The sequence below is a fragment of the Chamaea fasciata genome, unplaced genomic scaffold (assembly GCF_029207755.1).
Source record: "Chamaea fasciata isolate MVZ Bird 193981 ecotype frontalis unplaced genomic scaffold, bChaFas1.0.hap1 SCAF_22, whole genome shotgun sequence".
NCBI classification, from domain to species: domain Eukaryota; kingdom Metazoa; phylum Chordata; class Aves; order Passeriformes; family Sylviidae; genus Chamaea; species Chamaea fasciata.
The window spans coordinates 290,712-309,015 of record NW_027094107.1 but is presented as its reverse complement, the minus strand read 5'-3'; the positions used below and the strand labels follow the sequence as shown (position 1 = coordinate 309,015).

Genomic DNA, 18,304 nt, shown 5'->3' with positions numbered 1-18,304 from the left:
GGCGACGGCGGCGCGGGCCGAGCTCCGGCGGGCGCGGCGGCGGCTCCGCGACGGCGCGCGGCGCGATGTCGTCACCGCGCCCCGCCCGAGCCCGCCCCCGCGCCTTCCCGCCCTCGACACCCATTGGTCAGTGTGGCCGCCACTCGAGGTGCCGCGGCTCCGATTGGCTGTTCGGGCGTGAGAGGCGGGGCGTGTTCGCGTTGCTGTGGGGACGGGGGACGCGGCTGCGGGAGCGGGACAGGGAACAGCGGGCCGGGGTTCGGGACAGGGGACACTGAGGTTGAGTGTGGGGCAGGGGACACCGGGCCGGGGTGTGGGACAGGGAACACGGGGCTGGGCTGTGGGGCAGGGGACACCGGGCTGAGGCTGCGGGACAGGGGACACCGGGCTGGGGCTGCGGGACAGGGAGGGGACACCGCCCGGTGGCGTGCGACAGGAGACACCAGGGTGGCCATGAGGGACGGGGGACACCGGGCTGGGGTGCGGCATTGGAGCCGCCCGGCATTGGGGACGCGGTGACGAGGATTTGTCGCTGCGGTTCCCTTCTCCTCCGCCTCCGCCTGCAGCTGGGCCGGTCCGAAGGCTGGCGGGTGGGCAGAGAACCTACGGTTACCTGTGACACGGCGTTGCCGGGGTCACTTGTAGAGTTTGAGCTGTGCTTGAAACAAAAGGCAGCCGAGCAAAAGGTCCGTGGTCTGGGCACGGAGAGAAAAGGTTGGGTGTTATTCCCTTGGCATGGCAGGACCCGAGGGAGCAGCTCGGACTCTCTCACGGGACGTTTAGGTTGGATATCTGGAATGGTTCTTCCCCCAGAGGGTGGCCGGGCACTGGAAGAAGATGCCCAGGAGGTGGTCACAGCCCCAAGGCTGGCAGAGTGTGAGGAGCATTTGCACAACGCTCCCAGTGCTGGGACTCGGGCTGTCCTGCACAGGGCCAGGAGCTGGACTCGCCGATCCTGATCCAACTCAGCATATTCTTCGATTTTATGTTCCATTTTACATGTGTTATCATCACACATGCAGGAACTTGGCTAACTTTTTCCTTCCCAAGCACACAGCAGGAAATCTGTGCTTTACAGGCCGTTCCAAGCACTTTTGGTTCCTACTTCATCTGTCACTTGTTTTTTCTGCATAGGTGAGCAGTGGGTATGGATATGGACAGCATGTTCTCAGGCTCTTCTCTGCAGAGCCTTGCCAGGCTGCTCCGTGATGCTCCAGAAGAGGAGGATGATGATGATGATGATGATGATGTGGTGAGCCTTTCAAAAGAGTCGCTGCTTCTTTTACATATTGTACTACAGCCTTATCTTGTTAGTCAAGGAGAAGCAAATCTCTTTTTCTCCATAGTGAGTAAAAACAGAATGAAAACCTTAGAAGGTTTTGGACTGACTGAAAGAGCTCCAGGATACTTTCAGAGTAACAAGCTCTTGAGGGAGAGGATGAGCGAGATGCCCCAGGAAAACAAGGAGACATTGTGAGCACAGCATATGAGGGAGGTTTAGTTTTTCAGCCCGAAGGAGATGAGAACATGGAGTTGAAAGAGCTCTAGATACTTCAGACTTCCCCCTACTTTTCCCTGAACTCTGCTGGAGTTGAAGGCAATTACAGCCAGATATGAGGGGAAAACCTTGCTGCTAAACTTCTGAGTAAGGACCAAAATATCCAGAGGCAACTGAGTGTATTAATTGTATATGTCATGCATTGAAGAACTGTAGAGATAATTGATCACTGAAGTACAGTAAGTATTTTGGTGGTTGTAAAATAGGGAAAGGTGAACAATCAATCTAAGGTGCATAATCTGAATGAATAATGAAAGAAATATCCAAATGAATTCTTCTATATCAATTCCTGTCAGGCATAGATGAAAATCACAGTGTTTGGAGAAAATGCATTATTCCTGCAACATGCAACTCCTGCTTTTATCTAGGCCTGCCTGTGTGCTGGGAAGAAATATTCCCAGAAGCTTCTCAGGTGCCAACAATGTAGAAAGCCTCTGTGAAGGCTCAAAACTTTGCCAAATCTCTCAGGATTTTGAACAGATCATATTATGACATGGATAACAAAATTAAATAAAAAATAAAAAAAAAATACACCAGATAACAAAAATGGCAAATGCCTGAGTGTTCCTCCAAATCCCTCCTCAACAAAGAGCTGACCAGCCCCAGTAGTGGCAATGCAAGTAATATCTGGGATAAAAGGGATGCATATCCCTTGAAGTTTTCTTTCAGTGGGTTACACATGTGGTCCTTCACACTCCTAACTATCCTCCAGCTGTTTAATGCCTGCCTTTTAAACCCAGCATTATTGCTGTACATCTCTGCAGTAAACATCCTGTTTTTAAAAAGAATTTGTTTACATCTTATTAATAAAATGAATGACACTTCAGAGACAGAAATGGAAAATTGCCACGAGGCATGTCAATTAAGTCTGAGTCAGTCTGGGTAAATTGAAATCTTTATTTTGATTTAATTTAATGCTCTGTGCATATGAGGCACTTTTATTGAACTAAGGCATCTTCATATATAGAGAAATGCCTCACATTGGCCTATTAGCACTAAATTGATTCATAATTAGAGGAAAATGTTGTTGCCTCATGATCTCTACTGTAGAAAGGAGTCCAAATGCTGTGATGGGGCTTTCATGTGGCACCCTTGGTTTCCTGTAATATTTTCATGGCAGGCAAAGCATGGAAACTTTGCCAAAATGCGGTGGAAACTCAAACTCACAAAGCACATCTCTCTGTGTTACTGGGCTTCTGTGAGTCCTGCTTAAACCCAGTCAAGGTCACTTTCTGCTGAGTGAGAGTGAAGAAAAGAGAATATTCAGTGGTTCAGTCATGAAACTGTGGGATAATGTTTTTTCAATTTCAATTCTATCAGGGATTTGTTTGACTTTAGATAATGTGTTTTATTTACTGACAGTGTGGTTGTAACTGAGCTTGGCTCTATAAAAATTGATTTGACATCCTCTTGCCTTTCTTAGCAGCCACGCTGTTCTGTTGGTGCCATGACTCCTGCCAGTGTTGGACCAGTAAAGAAAGAGACCACCAGTAAGGAGGAGTATTTGTGTGGTTTGGCATTCAGTCTCATGCCAGCAGACTGTAACAGCTGTTGTGAGATACCAGAGTAGTAAAGGAGTGGTCACTGACCTTTGAGATGGGCATAGCATGACATTTCTTACAGTCACACTGTAAAATTATTCCTTTCCTGAAAGCTTAACTCTAAAACATGCAAAGAGAAGCGGAAAGGGTGATGCAAGGGCAGCCTCCAGTGGAGATGGTGACAGTTCAGAGCACAGCCTGGTCAGGGGCTGCAGGGATCATAACTGAGCATGCAAAGCTCCATGCAAGCACTCAGGAAAGACAGGAACACAGTTTGGGTAAAGACTTGGCAAAGTTAAGGTTTTTTGGGGATGATGCTGTCACATTATTGGGCAAGTTTAGTTAAGAGCCCTAAGAAAGGCCAACAAAGGCCAGGGTGAGTTTTGCAGGAAAGGAACTGTGGCAAACACAAAAGGTTATTTTTGCTTGGGATTCCAACAATAATCAGAGATTCTACTCTAAAAAACTTCAAGTTTCACATTTACCAGCTTACTAAAAGAATATTTTTCCGTGCAGGACTGATGTAAACCATAATACTGTGCCCACAAACTTTCATGTGTCTTAAGCACCTTGTCTGGACTGTGCCCAGTAATTAATGGGAAGAACTGAATTTCTGTGTGAGGAGGTGGTTCCTTTGTGAATGACTCTGTTCACTGAAAATCTCATGTCTTCTGGAAGATTAGTATTTCATCCCTCTACACTTTACTGATTTTGAAAGCTAGATATTATATGCCAGAAAGGAGGATTTCCAGGAAATAAAGGTTGGGTAAAGGAGATTTAAGTGAAAGGAAAACATCCTCCCTCTGCAAATCCTCATTCATAAGATAGTGCAGTGAAGAAGACTGTAATCATTACCTAGAATGCTTTTAATGCAAAGACTTTTCTAAAGCCTAGAAATACTTTTCTAAGCTTTAGAAATGGCTTTTTTTTTTTTTTATTCCTGAAAAATATTCTAAGCTTTCAGCAAGCCTTGAGGAAGAAAGACATTTCAAAATGTGTCAGTGATTTTTCTCTTCACTTATAGGTACTTTTCAAGTGAAATCTGAAAACAAGAAAACCATTTGGAATACAGAGGAGGTCCCAGAAGGATCTGAATTTGATGATACCTGGGACCCTAGAGAAAAGCCAGAGTAAGAGAGCTGAGACTGCCTGTGTGGGCTTTACATAGCATTAATGAAAATGGGAGTTAAACAGCATCTACAACCCAGCTGAAAAGCTTGTGTCATGCAAAAAAAAGGGAAAGATATGAGTGTTGCATCTAAAGCAACATCTGAGGAATGGTTTTAACCCCTCTCTTGAAATCTTCTGATCTCAGAACAGAAACGTCATGTTGGTTTTTCCCATCATAAATTTATGTGCAGTGTCAGTTACTTGTAAAAAGTGGGATTAGGAGGGGAAGTAGGTCAGAAAAACGATTTATTAACTTTAAAATATGCCATTTGTGTGAAATACCTGCTTTTTCCTGCTGCAATTGAGATGCATCCATTTTTCCATACTCATAAATTCATAAAGTACTCCAACGTATATTTGCATTTCAAAGATTTAAGCTCTTTAGAGACAAATAGTACTGCAGGAAGAAAATCTGTGTGCAGGCAATTTTGAGCTCTTAAATCTTGTCATTCAATCTTAGTCTGTCAAAGCACAACTTAAAACCAGAGCCTTTTCCCTTGCTCATTGAAAAAACAGTAGCAAAAATATTCTTGAAATCAGGCATGTAAGTTGGAGTTTGTAGAGGTCAGTCCATAAAGCAGCTTTTGCATTTCCAGTCATTGTTTCAGTGCCATGTCCTGAAGTGTTAAATGCTGGAGGATATGGACTGTAGCCCATGAAGCTGCACATTGTACACCAGAATCTTCGCTTTTTCCTGCATGTAAGTCAGGACATGAGGAGTCCAATTTCCCACTTAAACACAGGACCTGAGACCCAGCTGAACAGGGACTCAGCCTTTCTGAAAATGAGGTTTTCAATTTCCCCGTTAAACACAGGAATGAGACCCACCTGAACAGGGACTTAGCCTTTCTGAAAATGATTTGGAATTCACCCTCACGCAGTTGTCCTTGAAATGGTCACCTGTCAGGTACAGAACACGTTCTCTTTGTATTGTGGGCACAAAGAAGATTTTCTCATGCCATTTTTTGACCCTTCCCCTCTGCAGTGCTCCTCCAGCCTCATGCAGTTGTGCCCCATGTTGCACAGATGAAGAGAGAGTATAAGTCTTTGTAACAGTTCATCAAATGAGGCAAAGAAAATGTCCTAAAAGGAAAACAGATGGCTACAGAGGTGCATCCAGAGCTATTAGACACATTTGTCATTGACTTAGGAATTATTACATATGCAGATGCACACTGGAGATGTGAAAGACTTTCTAAGAGCTTAGACAAGTGATCCACCCCAGTAATTTTGCTGAACTAAGTAGGAGTAGCATATGTTATAAATACAAATTCAGTTTTCATTTCCTCATTCATTAATTATCAAGACCAAGGGAATACGTGATTCTACGTTTTGTAGATGCGAAGGAAAAGAAAATAAATGTTGGCTGAATGCAAAATAGCTACAATCTGGCTTTAGAGTGTTATGCTTAGGCTGCAAGAATATGCTAAAGTACAGAACAGAACACATGTAACTGTGAAATCCCCCTTTTCAAATCCCTTCCCCAAGAGATTGTGGTGTTTGACTGGTTGATAAGCATTGTATCCACTTAGGAAGCATTTCCTGATCCTGCAAAGGCTGGTTGGGGAAGCAGAGGCAGCATGGTGAGTGCTTTGGGAGGTGGAGTGAATGATCTTCACCTGTCTTCCTGCTATCTCAGTCATGCCTCTGAACAGAAACCCAGTGCAGATGGATTGGAGCCTTGAAGGGACTGCAAAGGAGGGGAGACAGTGTGAGGAGGATTTTCAGTGCTCTGAGAATCACGGTCTCCTTTAGTCTCCTGCCCCTGCTCCAGGCAATGACTTCTCTTTGGCAGGTATGAGATTTCATTCAAGCAGCATGTGGGAACAGAGGATGTCTTCTTTGGGATGACTGGGAAAGACCCCTCCACTGCCTGCTGTGAGGATATAGTGGTGAGCTGAGCCTGGAGCTCTGTTCTCTTCTTTGTGCTCTTTCTCTGCCCTTTTCCATCTTCCCATCTTTTTGAGGGACAGAATGTAAACACCAAGCTCTACTGCTGCCTCTGACCTCCTGTAGCATTTTCTCCAAGCATTTGTAGATGACATTTACTCTTGCTAACCTGAGGAACTTGTGTATCTCCTCAAGGACCAAGTCTGCTCAAGGGAACCTGTGCAAATGCATAAGCCCCATATAAACTTAAAGGGAATAAAACTAGCTCTAAGATGAAGTTTCATCTTGGACACAGTTTTGGAGAGGAGAGGGGCTGTGAAGGAGGTTTTTTTTTCATCTTCCTGCATTTTTTTGCAAGGTGTGTGGGCTAGCAGAATGCTACAATGCTGACAGCCTTTAAACTTCCAGCTATCAGATCCTGCCTCATCATTATATAATCAAAGACCTCCCTGGTTTCTGAGCTCCAGGACAGGTAGAACTGCTGTGTTATCTTTCTAGCAGAAGCACTGTCCCTGCAATACACAAAAGCCTGAGGCTTTTGCTGGATGTAGAACACCTGTCAAGCACATTAGCAGCTCAGGATCTGGAAGAGAATAGGATATCAATACACATCACTAAGCTATTGAAAGCAGTCATTATCACTGTCGTATTTTCTCTGATACAAATTACCTACTCAAAACGTTGCTCTTTGATACTAGCATTGAAATATTCATGAAAATGGGATCTTTTATGGCTTTTTGGGCAACATATGTAATCCCAGCTTTACCTCTGCCCATCGTTTCAGATTAAAATCAAGCTGCCGGAGACAAAGTACTCAGACATCACATTAGACATCCAGGACAAGGTTCTTGACCTTCGAACTCCCAAAAAGTAAGTCTAGCACAACTGATAGAAGAACAATTAATATCCTGTTTGAAATGGGGTTTAGCCAAGCTTTTAACTGCAGTCTCTGTGGAAAGCAAAGCTAAAGACTGTACTATTAATTGCTTGTGAGAAATAAATATAAAAGAAACCACCCATAGTCCATCCATAGGTGTACAACTGCTGGCTTTGAATCTGTGATACTGTCCAGTAAAAAGCTTTAGATCAGATTTTGGCTGCTTAAACAACAAGGCTTCAAGGGCTCAAAATCTTTGGCAAAAAGCTGCCCAAGGTCTTGTAAGACTTAGTCTAGTATTTCTAAGCACTAATTTGTGCTAATTTGAAACACATATGACTGAAGATGGTAGAAAAAGTGCTGATAATTTTCAGTAGCTGAAAGCCAAATGATGGACATATCCAAGCACAGATGCAGAGATGGAAATGTTACAAGGTCTCCTAAGGAGATTTCCTTTGTTTTTTTTTTTTTATAGGGCTATTTCAGGCCTACAAAGATAATCAACTGACTGATACACTCTTGGATTTCTCAGTCTTCCTCCATCTCTCCCTCAGTGTGTTATTCCCCTGCCTGAGATTTCCAGATAACTCCCATGTCTGTTTTGCTCAAAGTCCTTCTTCACAAAAACTGCTTTCATAAGAAACCTTAATCCTCTCTGGGCTGACTTGCTGCACTGAATGGGATGTGGGAAGATCTATATGTGAATAGCTTTCTGCAGATAAATTTGAGGTGCAGGCCATGGATTAAGGCCTAAATAAGTCCCCAGTAGACTAACTATAGAAAAGCCACTTTACTCTGGCCAAAACGAGGCAGTGTCAGTTAACCTGTGCTTGGTTTTAACCCAAGAAAGCAACAGGAGTGGAAGAAGGTTTGGGAATGTTAGTTTTGAAACTGGAAAATTTTGAGAAATAATTGTTCAGCTAATGACTTGCTGAACTTCTACGTAGTAAAAGAAGTAGCTTAGTGCAATGTTGCAGATGTAGGAAAACCTCAGCATCCTTTTTCCTTTGCAATTCTATCTTTTTGGTGACTCAGATCTGCCATTATCATCTCAGTACCCAGCTGTCTCTAGTCACAAGCCTGGCAAATAAAAAGTTCACCATAAATCTGATGGTTGCCTGGGTACAGCCTGAACCAGTGCTGCTTTCACAAATATAAGTGTGAGGCTTCTCAATATGAAAGAAACAATCAAGTTGTCAAGTTCTACTTACTGAAAAACTTTGTTCTCCCACAGATGGGTAGGAAGACTCAAAGCAACTGCTTCCAACTCTGTAGTCCTGGGGCTGCTTTAAACCAGGCTGCTTTTAAGTGATAGAAATATTTCAGGGCCAGTCTGTGCATGAGGTGTTGCAGGAATCCCACAACCTGTCACAATAAGGAGATCTATTGGAATAACATTCCCTGGCATACTGACTGAGGAATTGCAGAAGTTAATTGCAGTGACATCTCAACTGCTCACCTGATCTGAGACACTGACATTCACTGTGTCCTCTTTTACAGGAAGCTGCTGCTGCACCTCCCCTACCCTGTGAACAGCAAGGAGGGTAGAGCTCATTTTCTCTCTGAAGAGGAGGTCTTGGAAGTCACCTTGAGGGTATCAAGGAAGCTGGATTTCATAAATTTTTCTGATGGGTAGAGAGATAGGGAAAGTTTGCAAAAACTAATGTTCTAGTTTGAAGTGTTTTGGAAATCCAACTTGTTCTGAAATAGTAGATTGTGTCCCTTGTACAGTCCAGGGGAATGTCTCTGGGGAAATGAGTCAGGAGGAGCACAGCACCCACAGGTTCTAACAGCTGATGCTGTCTGGCTCTTACACTGCTCTGGTTAACTTTCTGCTTCCTTCAGCCTGATGCAGACCCTGTGAATCAGAAAGAGGGAGATTTCAGTTCTCTGAGCCAGAGAAAGCTTTTTGTGTGGTTGTGGCTGAGAAGTAGCACAGTGAGGCTCTAGACAATGAGTCTGGTGCTTTGGTACCATTTCAAGACCTACAAGTGCTCATGTCCTCACTTGGTCTCCAGTGCTGGGCCTGGGACCAGTTCAGAATCTTCTCTTGCCTATTTCTTTGTGAGATCATCAAAGTTCTTCAGGGATCCATATGCACATCTGAGGCTCCTTTGCACAGGCAAAACGAGTTAACCAGCTATAGTTGGATTGCTGAACATCTCATCTCTTTTGAACAGGTTTTTGACAATTTATGGTTCAGTGTTGCCTATTCATCTGCTGTCTCTCCACCTATTTTTCTGATCTTTCCTGATTAATAAAATAATAGGTTCTAAGGAACAGTACCAGTTATCTTTGAGTCTGTCTTCCCTATATTATGCTCTGAGAGACCTCGTGAAGGTTGAGATAAAAGGAAATTTTGCATAACAAAGCTTCTCTCAAAGGGCTGAAATGCTGCTGTTCTTTGGCCTTCAGGTCCAATCTGAGAGATGGGTAACCAAGGTGTTTCTCTCAGTAGCTGCTGGGCAAATATATTCATTTAACATTATTAGTCCTGCAGGAAACAAAGTGGAGAGGACAAGCAAGCCCTGGCATATTAATGGTACACTTAACCAAAAGCCTGTGAGTACTTTCAGAGCAAAATGGTTTGAGCCCTGCATTCTTCTGGGGTGGAAGTAGAGGAAAATAATTGACCAGCTATGCTGCAGACAGCACCCATGCAGCTAAATTTGTGGTAGGCTGTAATGAGAACATGGATACTCCGTGATGGATTGCAGGCACTGACAGTGAGTTTAAAGGTGTAGTCACAGTATGTTTGTAATACACTGTGTTATAACTCCAGGACAAATTAGGCTGATGTTTGGACATTTCAACCACTTCCCTGAGAAGTGAACCATAGCTTGGGTCAGAATAATCCTAATCAACTTCTGCTTTAGCCTTAATGCACTGGAAAGCAGATACTTCAGTTATGATTCATCACAAGCTATGAAATGTGCTGAAAACACTCAGGGCCTACTCCAATTGGTATCTGCTTAAGTTGCCATAAATTAGATCTGAATGTCTCTTATTCCTAAGCTGTGGTTGAGCAGGACAATGTAGATGTATGAGAAAAGGCTGACATCATTCCTCCTGACTCAGTTTTTCCCTCCTGTGCTTGCCAAACAAGCTGTTTCTTGGAAAAAGGTTGTCTTTGTGGTCCCTAGACAATATGCTGCCTAATTTCTTATACTCATTACAAGAAAAGTGGAACATTGACCAGTATTTATACACTTGTGAAGATAACATTTGTCCAAATTAATTCAGCACCTTCATGGCAGGGTACAACTCTTCTGAGCCCTACTCCAGTGCCCTATCCACAAGGTTATGTTGCCTTTATAGTTGGCAGTAGTAATTTATTAAGCTTTAAATCATCAAGTTCTGCTTAATTTAATGTCAGTGTTTGATACTGAAAACAGTGATGGGTCTGGCTCATTGTGCCTCTCTCCAGTGTTTTAGTTTCTTATGGAAATGAGCATACGCCACACTGGTATCTGTATTGTAATTTATCTCCAAATATTTTTTAACCTGAGGGCATTTTATCAGCATTCAGGAGACAAAAATCTGAGGTATGTTTTGTAAGAAAACCAGCTGCTGAATAGGAAAGGGAGGTGCAAATTTGTCCTGCTTAAGGGGGAGGTTGTAATGTGATTTCTTGTACCTGCTGGCCACTCACTCTTTGCATCCACCTCCAGGCTCCTGTAGGTCATCCCTGGGGGGGAGCTGGCAGGTTGGTGACACTAGGTGGGAAAAGGGTGATATCCTGGCAGGGGGAGACTGAAATCACAGAGTGGGGATAGGGGAACACAGGGAATAAACTCATAAACAACCAGGTTTTGTGTGTTCCACTCAGGGTAAGCTCTACTGCCCTTTTCACTGAAGTATAGGCTCTGCTCTGGGGCTGGGCAGTTTTCTGGGCTGGTTGAATCCACTGCCTGAAGACATCATCATCACCTGTCACAGTCTCACTTTCTTCCTATCAAGGACACAGAGGCTGCCCTGGGCAAAAGTTTGAGCTTTGGGGTTTGGATTTTTTCTGTATATCCTCACAAGAGGAAACTGGTCAAAACAACTCCCAGGTTGTCAAAATTCCCAGAAATCTGGAGGCTACTGCCAGCTACAAGAGTTGATTTTTTGCACAGGCTTGAGGGCAGCTTTACTTTGCTGAAATAGCATTGGCAGGAATCCTCCAGGAGGGGAACCCCCTTTGCCTCTGAACATCAACGCTGTTGCCGAAGTGCCACTCCAACACCTGCAAGCATCTTAATTAATCAAAATTATGAGCCCAGTTAAACAACCCAGCCATTAAGCCCCAGCCATTAAGCATCATCAAGCTTTATTTGGTTCCCATAAGAAGCAGCTTGATTAAATGCATTGCAGTTAAGTAGAGGGTACTGTAGATGTGGAACTGAGATGGAGGCTTGTTTGCAGTAGTATCCCGATAAACTGCAGGTTCTCATCTCCCCTTGTTCACACATTCTGTCCTCCAGTTGTGGCTGCAGAGCCACCATCCCCATTTTGACTTGTTCCTGCCTTCTCTCAGAACTATGGTGGTGTGCTAAAATACATGGCCCAGCTCACTCTCTGAATTTCACCTCTCTTCATGTTCCCCTTTGTCCACTTACTGCCCTGGGGCCAAGATACTTGCCTCATTCTATAGCTTTAGGAAGAGAAAACCCAGATGAGTTGCTGCATATAAATACCTCAAACAGTGCAAGAACTTTAATTTAGATTTTTCCCTTAAACCTGCAGACTCTCATTCTCATCTTCCTCCAGGTCTGCCGTTGATATCATCATATACCCTTTCTATTTGTCTTAAAAGACTGCTTCATTTTTTCTGCTGTTCAGTTTAAAGTTTGGATCCAAACTTTGTGTATTTCTTGCACTGTGTGAAACACTGCTTTATCAGTATATCCTTCCCTCCAGACAAAGTTTATCTGAAATGACTAAGCTGTACCTACGTGTACAGACAGATCTGTCTCCCTCATGCTGGAGCAGCTCCTTTTCAACCTGCTGGTGTTGGTTTTACCCTCTGCTTTGCAGCACCTTGGATTTCTCCTTGTTCTCTGGGATCCCCTTCAGGAACTGCTGCCACAGACAGACAGTTGTTGTCTGCCTGTGGTCCTGGCTCCAGGGAAGCTGCCTGGAATATGCTGGGGGCTGGTTTATTTTTTAGCTATGATCTTCACAAACAGGAGATGATTTGTCTCTTGGTGTCTCTCTTTGTGTCTCTCTTCATTCTGTTTTCTCCTTCAGGCAGAATTCACTTTCAGATTGTGATGAATTCATCAGAGGATGGTGAACAGCATCCCTGTTTTACCCTTTCCCTCACGGTTGTTCTGTGCCCTTTTCAGGGTACTCTGATCTCTCCTAAGTGCTTTATCTGCCCTGATTATTCTCACATTAGGACATTTCTCACCAGAGCCTCCTGGCAGGTTGCAGTTTCCATATCTGACCCTTGTTGGATGCGCCTGGCGTGGGTGAAGTGTGTGATTCATTTCCCCTCGCTCCCATCAGTGATGGGTGAAGAGCTTTGTCCTTCCTTGGTGTGTGTCCTGTCTGTGTGGGTGGGAAGGGGACACGAGCATGAGCACCAGGGGCAGAACCTGGAGTGTATTAAGGCACTTAGAGTGAAGGGCCATGGCACAAGAGCAGCAAATGCTGCAGGCTTTGCGAGCGGTGTTGACAGAATTGAGAGGCCTCTTGAGGCCTTGCTTCAAATGTAGCCAGCACCACACGTCCCCAGTGGACTCTGGTGATGAAGAAAGGAAGCGATTCAGAAAAAAGTCAGAATCATTCAGAATTTCAGCCTTCCCCAAGGCCTGGAGAGTTTCTCTCTGCTTCCTGATGTGCGTCCCCGCATCCCAGATGAACACTTAAAGAAGTTTTTGAAATCCACTCCAGGGCAACAGTGACACAGGGAACACAGAAATGCCTTTGGTTTTGGAGTACTTCTCTCAATCCATAGGAATTTTTGATCATTTGGGGCTTTCTCATCTCAAGGCCTCCCTTTTATCTTTTTTCTCTGCCTCCACACACTCATTTCTGAAGAGAAGATCATAGGAAGTTGCCAGAACGATAGCAGATACTGTCCACCTACAGTCCTTAGAGACCATCTCTCTTTAATTGGGTGACTCCTTTGTGGATCCAGCAGCCTGAAAACTCACTTCTGATGCTGATCAATATTTTTTTTTTAACCATGCCATTTTAACTTGATGGTATCACAACCCAGCAAACACTGCCAAGAGTGCTATGTTGTATTTACTGAAACAATTCTCTGATTCTATTTGGCAGCCTGTCTCCTGCAGCTGCTGAGCAGAGAGAAAAAGAGCCACACACCTCTTCTGGAAAACTCTTGTCATGTTGGAAAGCTGTGTAAAAAGGAACAGGATAGGAATGGAGATGAACACAGCTGGTTTTGTTAAGTCATCAGGTGATGTGGGCAAGGCAGACATTTGCCAAACAGTGGCAGATTAGGAACTGTCCAAATGTAAGCACCAGTTCTTGAGTTTAATGATACTGTGAGCTCTGGGTGGGTTCCACCCCTCACAGGGGCCCAAGTAATGAGACTTCACCACCCCTGAGGGTTTCTGTGACTGGGAACCTGGTGATGGGATCCACTGACCCAGATTCCTGTAGTTATATCCCCAAAGCTGCTCCTGGGGTCACTGTGACAAGCTGGCAAGTACAGAGAGGGGAATGAGGGAGTGACTTCACCTGGGATGGTCAGCTGTACCTTTTCTCACCTGAACTGAGCCCAAGGGAGCCAGAGGACTCCATCCAGGATGAGTTAAGTGGTGAGGAGCAGCACTGTGAGAAACCAGGAGAGAAGGGGCTCTATTTAAGGCAAACTAAATGGTGGGTATGGAGTGAGATGCTGAAAGTGAGGGAGTGATGTGAACTGGGCAAAAGCACCAGTGGGAGAAGAAAGACATTATCAAAGCTTCTTTGAAACCGCTGTGTTGAAAGGGAAGTTCAAAGAGCAGACAGCCACCCTGAGCTCAGGGCTGATGAGATACCTTTGTTAGAATGTCACCAGCACTGAAAATCCTGTGCCAAAAGCTGTGGGAAGGGGACTGTGCCTGGAATAGCTATGAGGTTTCCAAGAGGGCCTGAGTGCTTGGGTCATGGAGATTTATTGGGCTGGGAACCTTGGCTCACCCTGGGGTCACACTAAGGTGGCCCATTGCAATTACTTTTATCAACAGCAGATGAAAGGGGAATTGGTGTTGGGAGTTCATGAACCCTTTCAAATGCTCCCAACAGCCTGAATCTCTGTGTTGTCCTTGCAGAACCTATTCCTGGGTAAGCAGAGTTAGTGTGTGCAGTGCCTGGGTGACAGATTGCTGTGCCCTGACCTGGAACAGGGGATGTCACATCCAGTTTTAGGCCTACATGCATATGCATGCTTGCCTCCATCCTTTTCCCTATTTAGAGCAGCCCATGTTTATTTTAAAAGAAAAAACTTTTTAAAAAACCAACCAAACAAACAAAAAACACACACGCAAAAAAAAAAACCCTAAAAAAAAGCCACCCACCAAAATAAACAAAAATAAATACCACAAGCTTTTGCACTAAGATCAGTAGGTAAATAGATAAATGAGGGCATTAGAATTGTTCTTATTCTGGAGCCAGGTGCTACCTTCAGATCAGGGCTAGGGCATCCCTTGGATGAAGAGAAAAGTTTCATAAAGATTCTGCAAGGTTGCCTTGAACCAGTGCTTGGATAAAAGAGCTGAAGGTGATTAACTGCTTGCTGCGATACAGATGCTGAATGAAGGGAACGGCTGAAGTAACAGAAGCCCACATTTCTGTTCTCTTGCATCATTGAGTTCCCAAGTTTATGCTCAGTGAGTTTATTTAAATTGAACCACTGCTCCTATTTGGAACTAATATTTTTGTTTTCTTGAATAAAATGTGTTTTCCAATGTTGTTGCCCCTCCCCAAACCACAGCCAAGCAGCATCTCAGCCTACTTTCTTAAATTAAGAGAATTGTTTATGTCCTTGGGAGCCGGCATAATAACATCTGAAGGAAGCCATGAGACACAAGAGGAATTCATTCGTAAGTTAATGAAAGCTGTGCAGTGCAGCATAAGGATGATCAGGGCAGGTCTTGGGCAGCATTTGTCAAGCTAAATTCCTTTCTGTTGAAATTGTTCTCCTTGGAAGAATCATTGACCAGCTTAAATATCACTCCTATGCAAGTTTGTTATATGGTATTTCTTGGTACAAAGACTTGTAATAGAACAGGGTACAGGACAGAAATGGGAGAAAGTTGATATGGATCAAAAAGGAAAGAGAAAATTGCCTAAATGCCCTATCGGAGGGGGGAGGAAAAGTATCACCTGGGTAGTGTGGCATATTTTCCATGGAATTTGTCACCTGGAAGCAGAATGTTTTGGAACTCACTGGAGGGGACTGAACTGGAGATGCCAAACACCTGATAAAATCAAAGCACACAGAGCCTGAACCCATCGGAAGAAAACACTGAAAATCTGGGAATGAGTTTGTGTGCAAGATCTTAACGAGAGGACGAGCTGCTGTAGTGAGCAAGGTCAACTCTTCCATTCATTTGAGATCGCTATTGTGGTGGGAAAATGAAGTCCTACAGTAAATATGGACTTTAATGCTAATGCCTCAGTGCTCAGAGCAGGTGGACAGAGCAGACCAGGGGTGGAATATCACAGCACCTCCTGGGCTATGAGTCAGAGCAGACTCGTCACCATCATGTGGCTTTCCCGTCACAAGGACGTGCTTGTCACCTCTCAGACTTGCACTGCCATGTGCCTTCAAGGAAAAGGAGCCACAGCTCAGTTCTGTGCCTTCCTCTGCCACAGGTCTGCAGCAGGACACTGAACAGACCTGCTTCTGTTTCCTCGTGCTGCAAATGCAAGTGGCAGTGTGGGAATGGAGCTGCCCATGGCCAAGTGCCCTCCTGAGGCACTGGGAGAGAAGCTGGGGCTGTTGTGAGCCTCTCCCACGTGGAGAGTGGCCCGTGCTTTTCCTGCCTGGGAAGAGTTAAACAGAGTCAACTGTGCAGATGTGAGCAACCTCTCAAATGAGAGCAAGGAGCTGAGTTACCAAAGCCTGTTTTCTCTGGATGTGCCCTGCAGTGCACACAGGAGGATCTAACGTGGCCCTCGGTGATCAGAGCTCTGTTGCAGAGCAGGATGTGCCTGTCATCCACATGGACTGAGATGCCTGAATCAGCACACCCGTTTCGCCAACACTTGGGAGCATCAGTAGGTTTATTTTCCATCGAGATGCTTGTTGACACGCATGGTGTAAACCCATCATTCCAGCTAACACTGACAGAGGCAGAGAGGTCTCATAGTAATTAACCACCAAGCTCAGATGTTGCTGAGAGTGGGAGGGGAGAGGAGCTGCAAACAGCATACCAGCATCAGCTGCCTCTTTCTTTAAAAAATAAAATCTGCCAAACAAGTTCAAATTGCCTAGAAAGCTCAGGGAGCTGGAAATAAATTAAAAAAAAAAATAAAAAAAACCCCTGCAATTGCTCTGGGGAAGGAGGAGAGAGGCAGATTTGTGGTACTCTAACAGAGCTGCCAAGAGCCCAGTTCAGAGTAGCTAGGGCAGACAGACATCATGCTTGCAGTGACTTCTCAGACTGGAAGGGGTTAACCAAGCTGGTAACTTTTTCATTCCCAGCACCTCAGGCTACAGGATAAAGCTGAGTTCCCAGGGAAGACCTCATCTCCAAATATTGGTAAGCTGTGAGCTACAGCTGGTGTTGGGCTGGAGGCTGATCCTTGTAAGCCCAAGTGCCTGTGCTCCTCAAAGGCTGAGCATCAGCCTGAGCCTCAAAGGAAAGATCCACATGCAGCACCTGAAGCCCCTGTTCTCACAGGTAAATGGAGGCAGAGGCTTTTTCATTTGCTGCAATAATGCTTCTGCTTTTGAGGGAAAGAAGAGTTGGTGGATAGTGGAGCAGCCACTTTGGACACTCCTCAGAACTGGGCTGCAGTGCAAGTGGGGGTGTCATGAGTGGATTTAATTCACCTGCCCTCTTCACTGACCCAGAGCCCCCTTCCCTGCTCTCTGTCCTGTGGAATCTCAGGATCAGCTACACAAGTGAGACGGCCCAAAACCGCTGGGTTGTTTTCCTGTCTCTGCTTTATCTCCCTGAGATCTCGTCTGCTGACTCCTGGCCTGACGCTCTGAAGGCTGGCTCAGGTTGCCAAGGGAAGCAGACATCCCTCCCCAGGTCCCAGCCCACCACTTGCTGCTGCTGTCTGAACTCGATTAAGATAAGGGGCTCTGTGGGCAGGGACACGGCTGCCCTCCTGCTGAGGCAATGCCAAGTGGGCTGGGAGCTTTCAATAAAAAGTAATTAATGGCAAAGCAGACTCCTGCAATCCTGCAGTCTCTTCTATTTCTGTTCCTTAGGCTTTTAAAGGCAATGGGATCACAGTGGTTTGACTTCCTTTTCCAGCCAAAAAAAGGAAGCATACTTAATCTGGTGACCTCACATCCATCTCCTGCCCTTTATTAGCACCATCTGTCTCCTCCTGCCTGCTGAAAGGCGCCTGTGCCCATCCTTATGGCTGGGACAATACAAATATTGCTCAATTACAGCCATGCTCCAAATGCAATTACTCAATTGCAGTGTTAATTGAATTATTTGAGTTTAATTATTCCATTAGGACTTTTGTCGGCACAGTCTAAGCTGCTTGCTTTCTCTCTAGCATCACAATGCAGCATCTGGCCACACAGGGAAGGATTGGTTTTACTCACTCAGACCTAGTTAGGTTGAGGAAAGTCTGTGATGCTTCTCAAGCTCAAGGAGAGGTGTCAAGGCTGCAGGGACCTTCTTTTCTCCAGTCAAAGCACAATACTTGTAAGCAGAGAGCAGGGACCGTTTATGCAGAAATAATTTTGTGGGAAGAGTTAGTGACAAAAACACTTGTGAGAGTTTTGTAAGTGAAGGAATCAGTCCTAAAAGATGCCTGTCAGAAATCAAAAGGAGCAGTTGCACAACAAGAGCCTGTAATAGGGGCAATATATAGTCAGTGACACAGTGGCTAAGAGCTGTTTACAGTCACACAGAGGGGATGAGATGGGGCTGCAGTGGGAAGATCTCCAGTTCTTGTGGTAAATTCACAAACAGACAAACAGAAAAACTACTTGGAATTTATTTCTAATTCCTATCCCAATATCCTGCCTCTATCACCAAATCACAGAATTGTTAAGGTAGGAAGGAAACTCTGGAGATCATCTAATCCAACCCGTCACTGGGTTTTCCTCACTCTTAACATCATCCAGAGCCCTTG

The 18,304-nt window shown here is 44.8% G+C and overlaps 1 protein-coding gene across 2 annotated transcripts; it reads left to right on the top strand.

Moving 5' to 3' along the window:
- Positions 1-209: 209 nt before the first annotated feature.
- On the top strand, positions 210-9,319 carry DNAAF6 (dynein axonemal assembly factor 6). Of its 2 annotated transcripts, none has more exons than XM_066202532.1 (7): positions 210-279; positions 1,135-1,252; positions 2,982-3,048; positions 4,124-4,229; positions 6,065-6,161; positions 6,944-7,029; positions 8,537-9,319. In XM_066202532.1, exons 2-7 carry the CDS (start codon positions 1,148-1,150, stop codon positions 8,670-8,672), a joined length of 597 nt encoding a protein of 198 aa, XP_066058629.1. In that variant the 5' UTR covers positions 210-279; positions 1,135-1,147; the 3' UTR covers positions 8,673-9,319. The 2 variants fall into 2 exon arrangements, with proteins under 2 accessions (XP_066058629.1, XP_066058630.1); XM_066202533.1 differs by lacking the exon at positions 8,537-9,319 and adding an exon at positions 7,512-8,215.
- The last annotated feature ends 8,985 nt before the right edge of the window (positions 9,320-18,304 follow it).

Bases quoted from the DNA above. Each gene is read 5' to 3' on its own strand.
- DNAAF6 (XM_066202532.1), top strand. From the start codon at position 1,148: ATGGATATGGACAGCATGTTCTCAGGCTCTTCTCTGCAGAGCCTTGCC. The intron at 3,049-4,123 runs GTAAGGAGGAGT...CTTCACTTATAG, and splicing joins AGTAAAGAAAGAGACCACCA to GTACTTTTCAAGTGAAATCT. The intron at 4,230-6,064 runs GTAAGAGAGCTG...TCTCTTTGGCAG, and splicing joins GACCCTAGAGAAAAGCCAGA to GTATGAGATTTCATTCAAGC.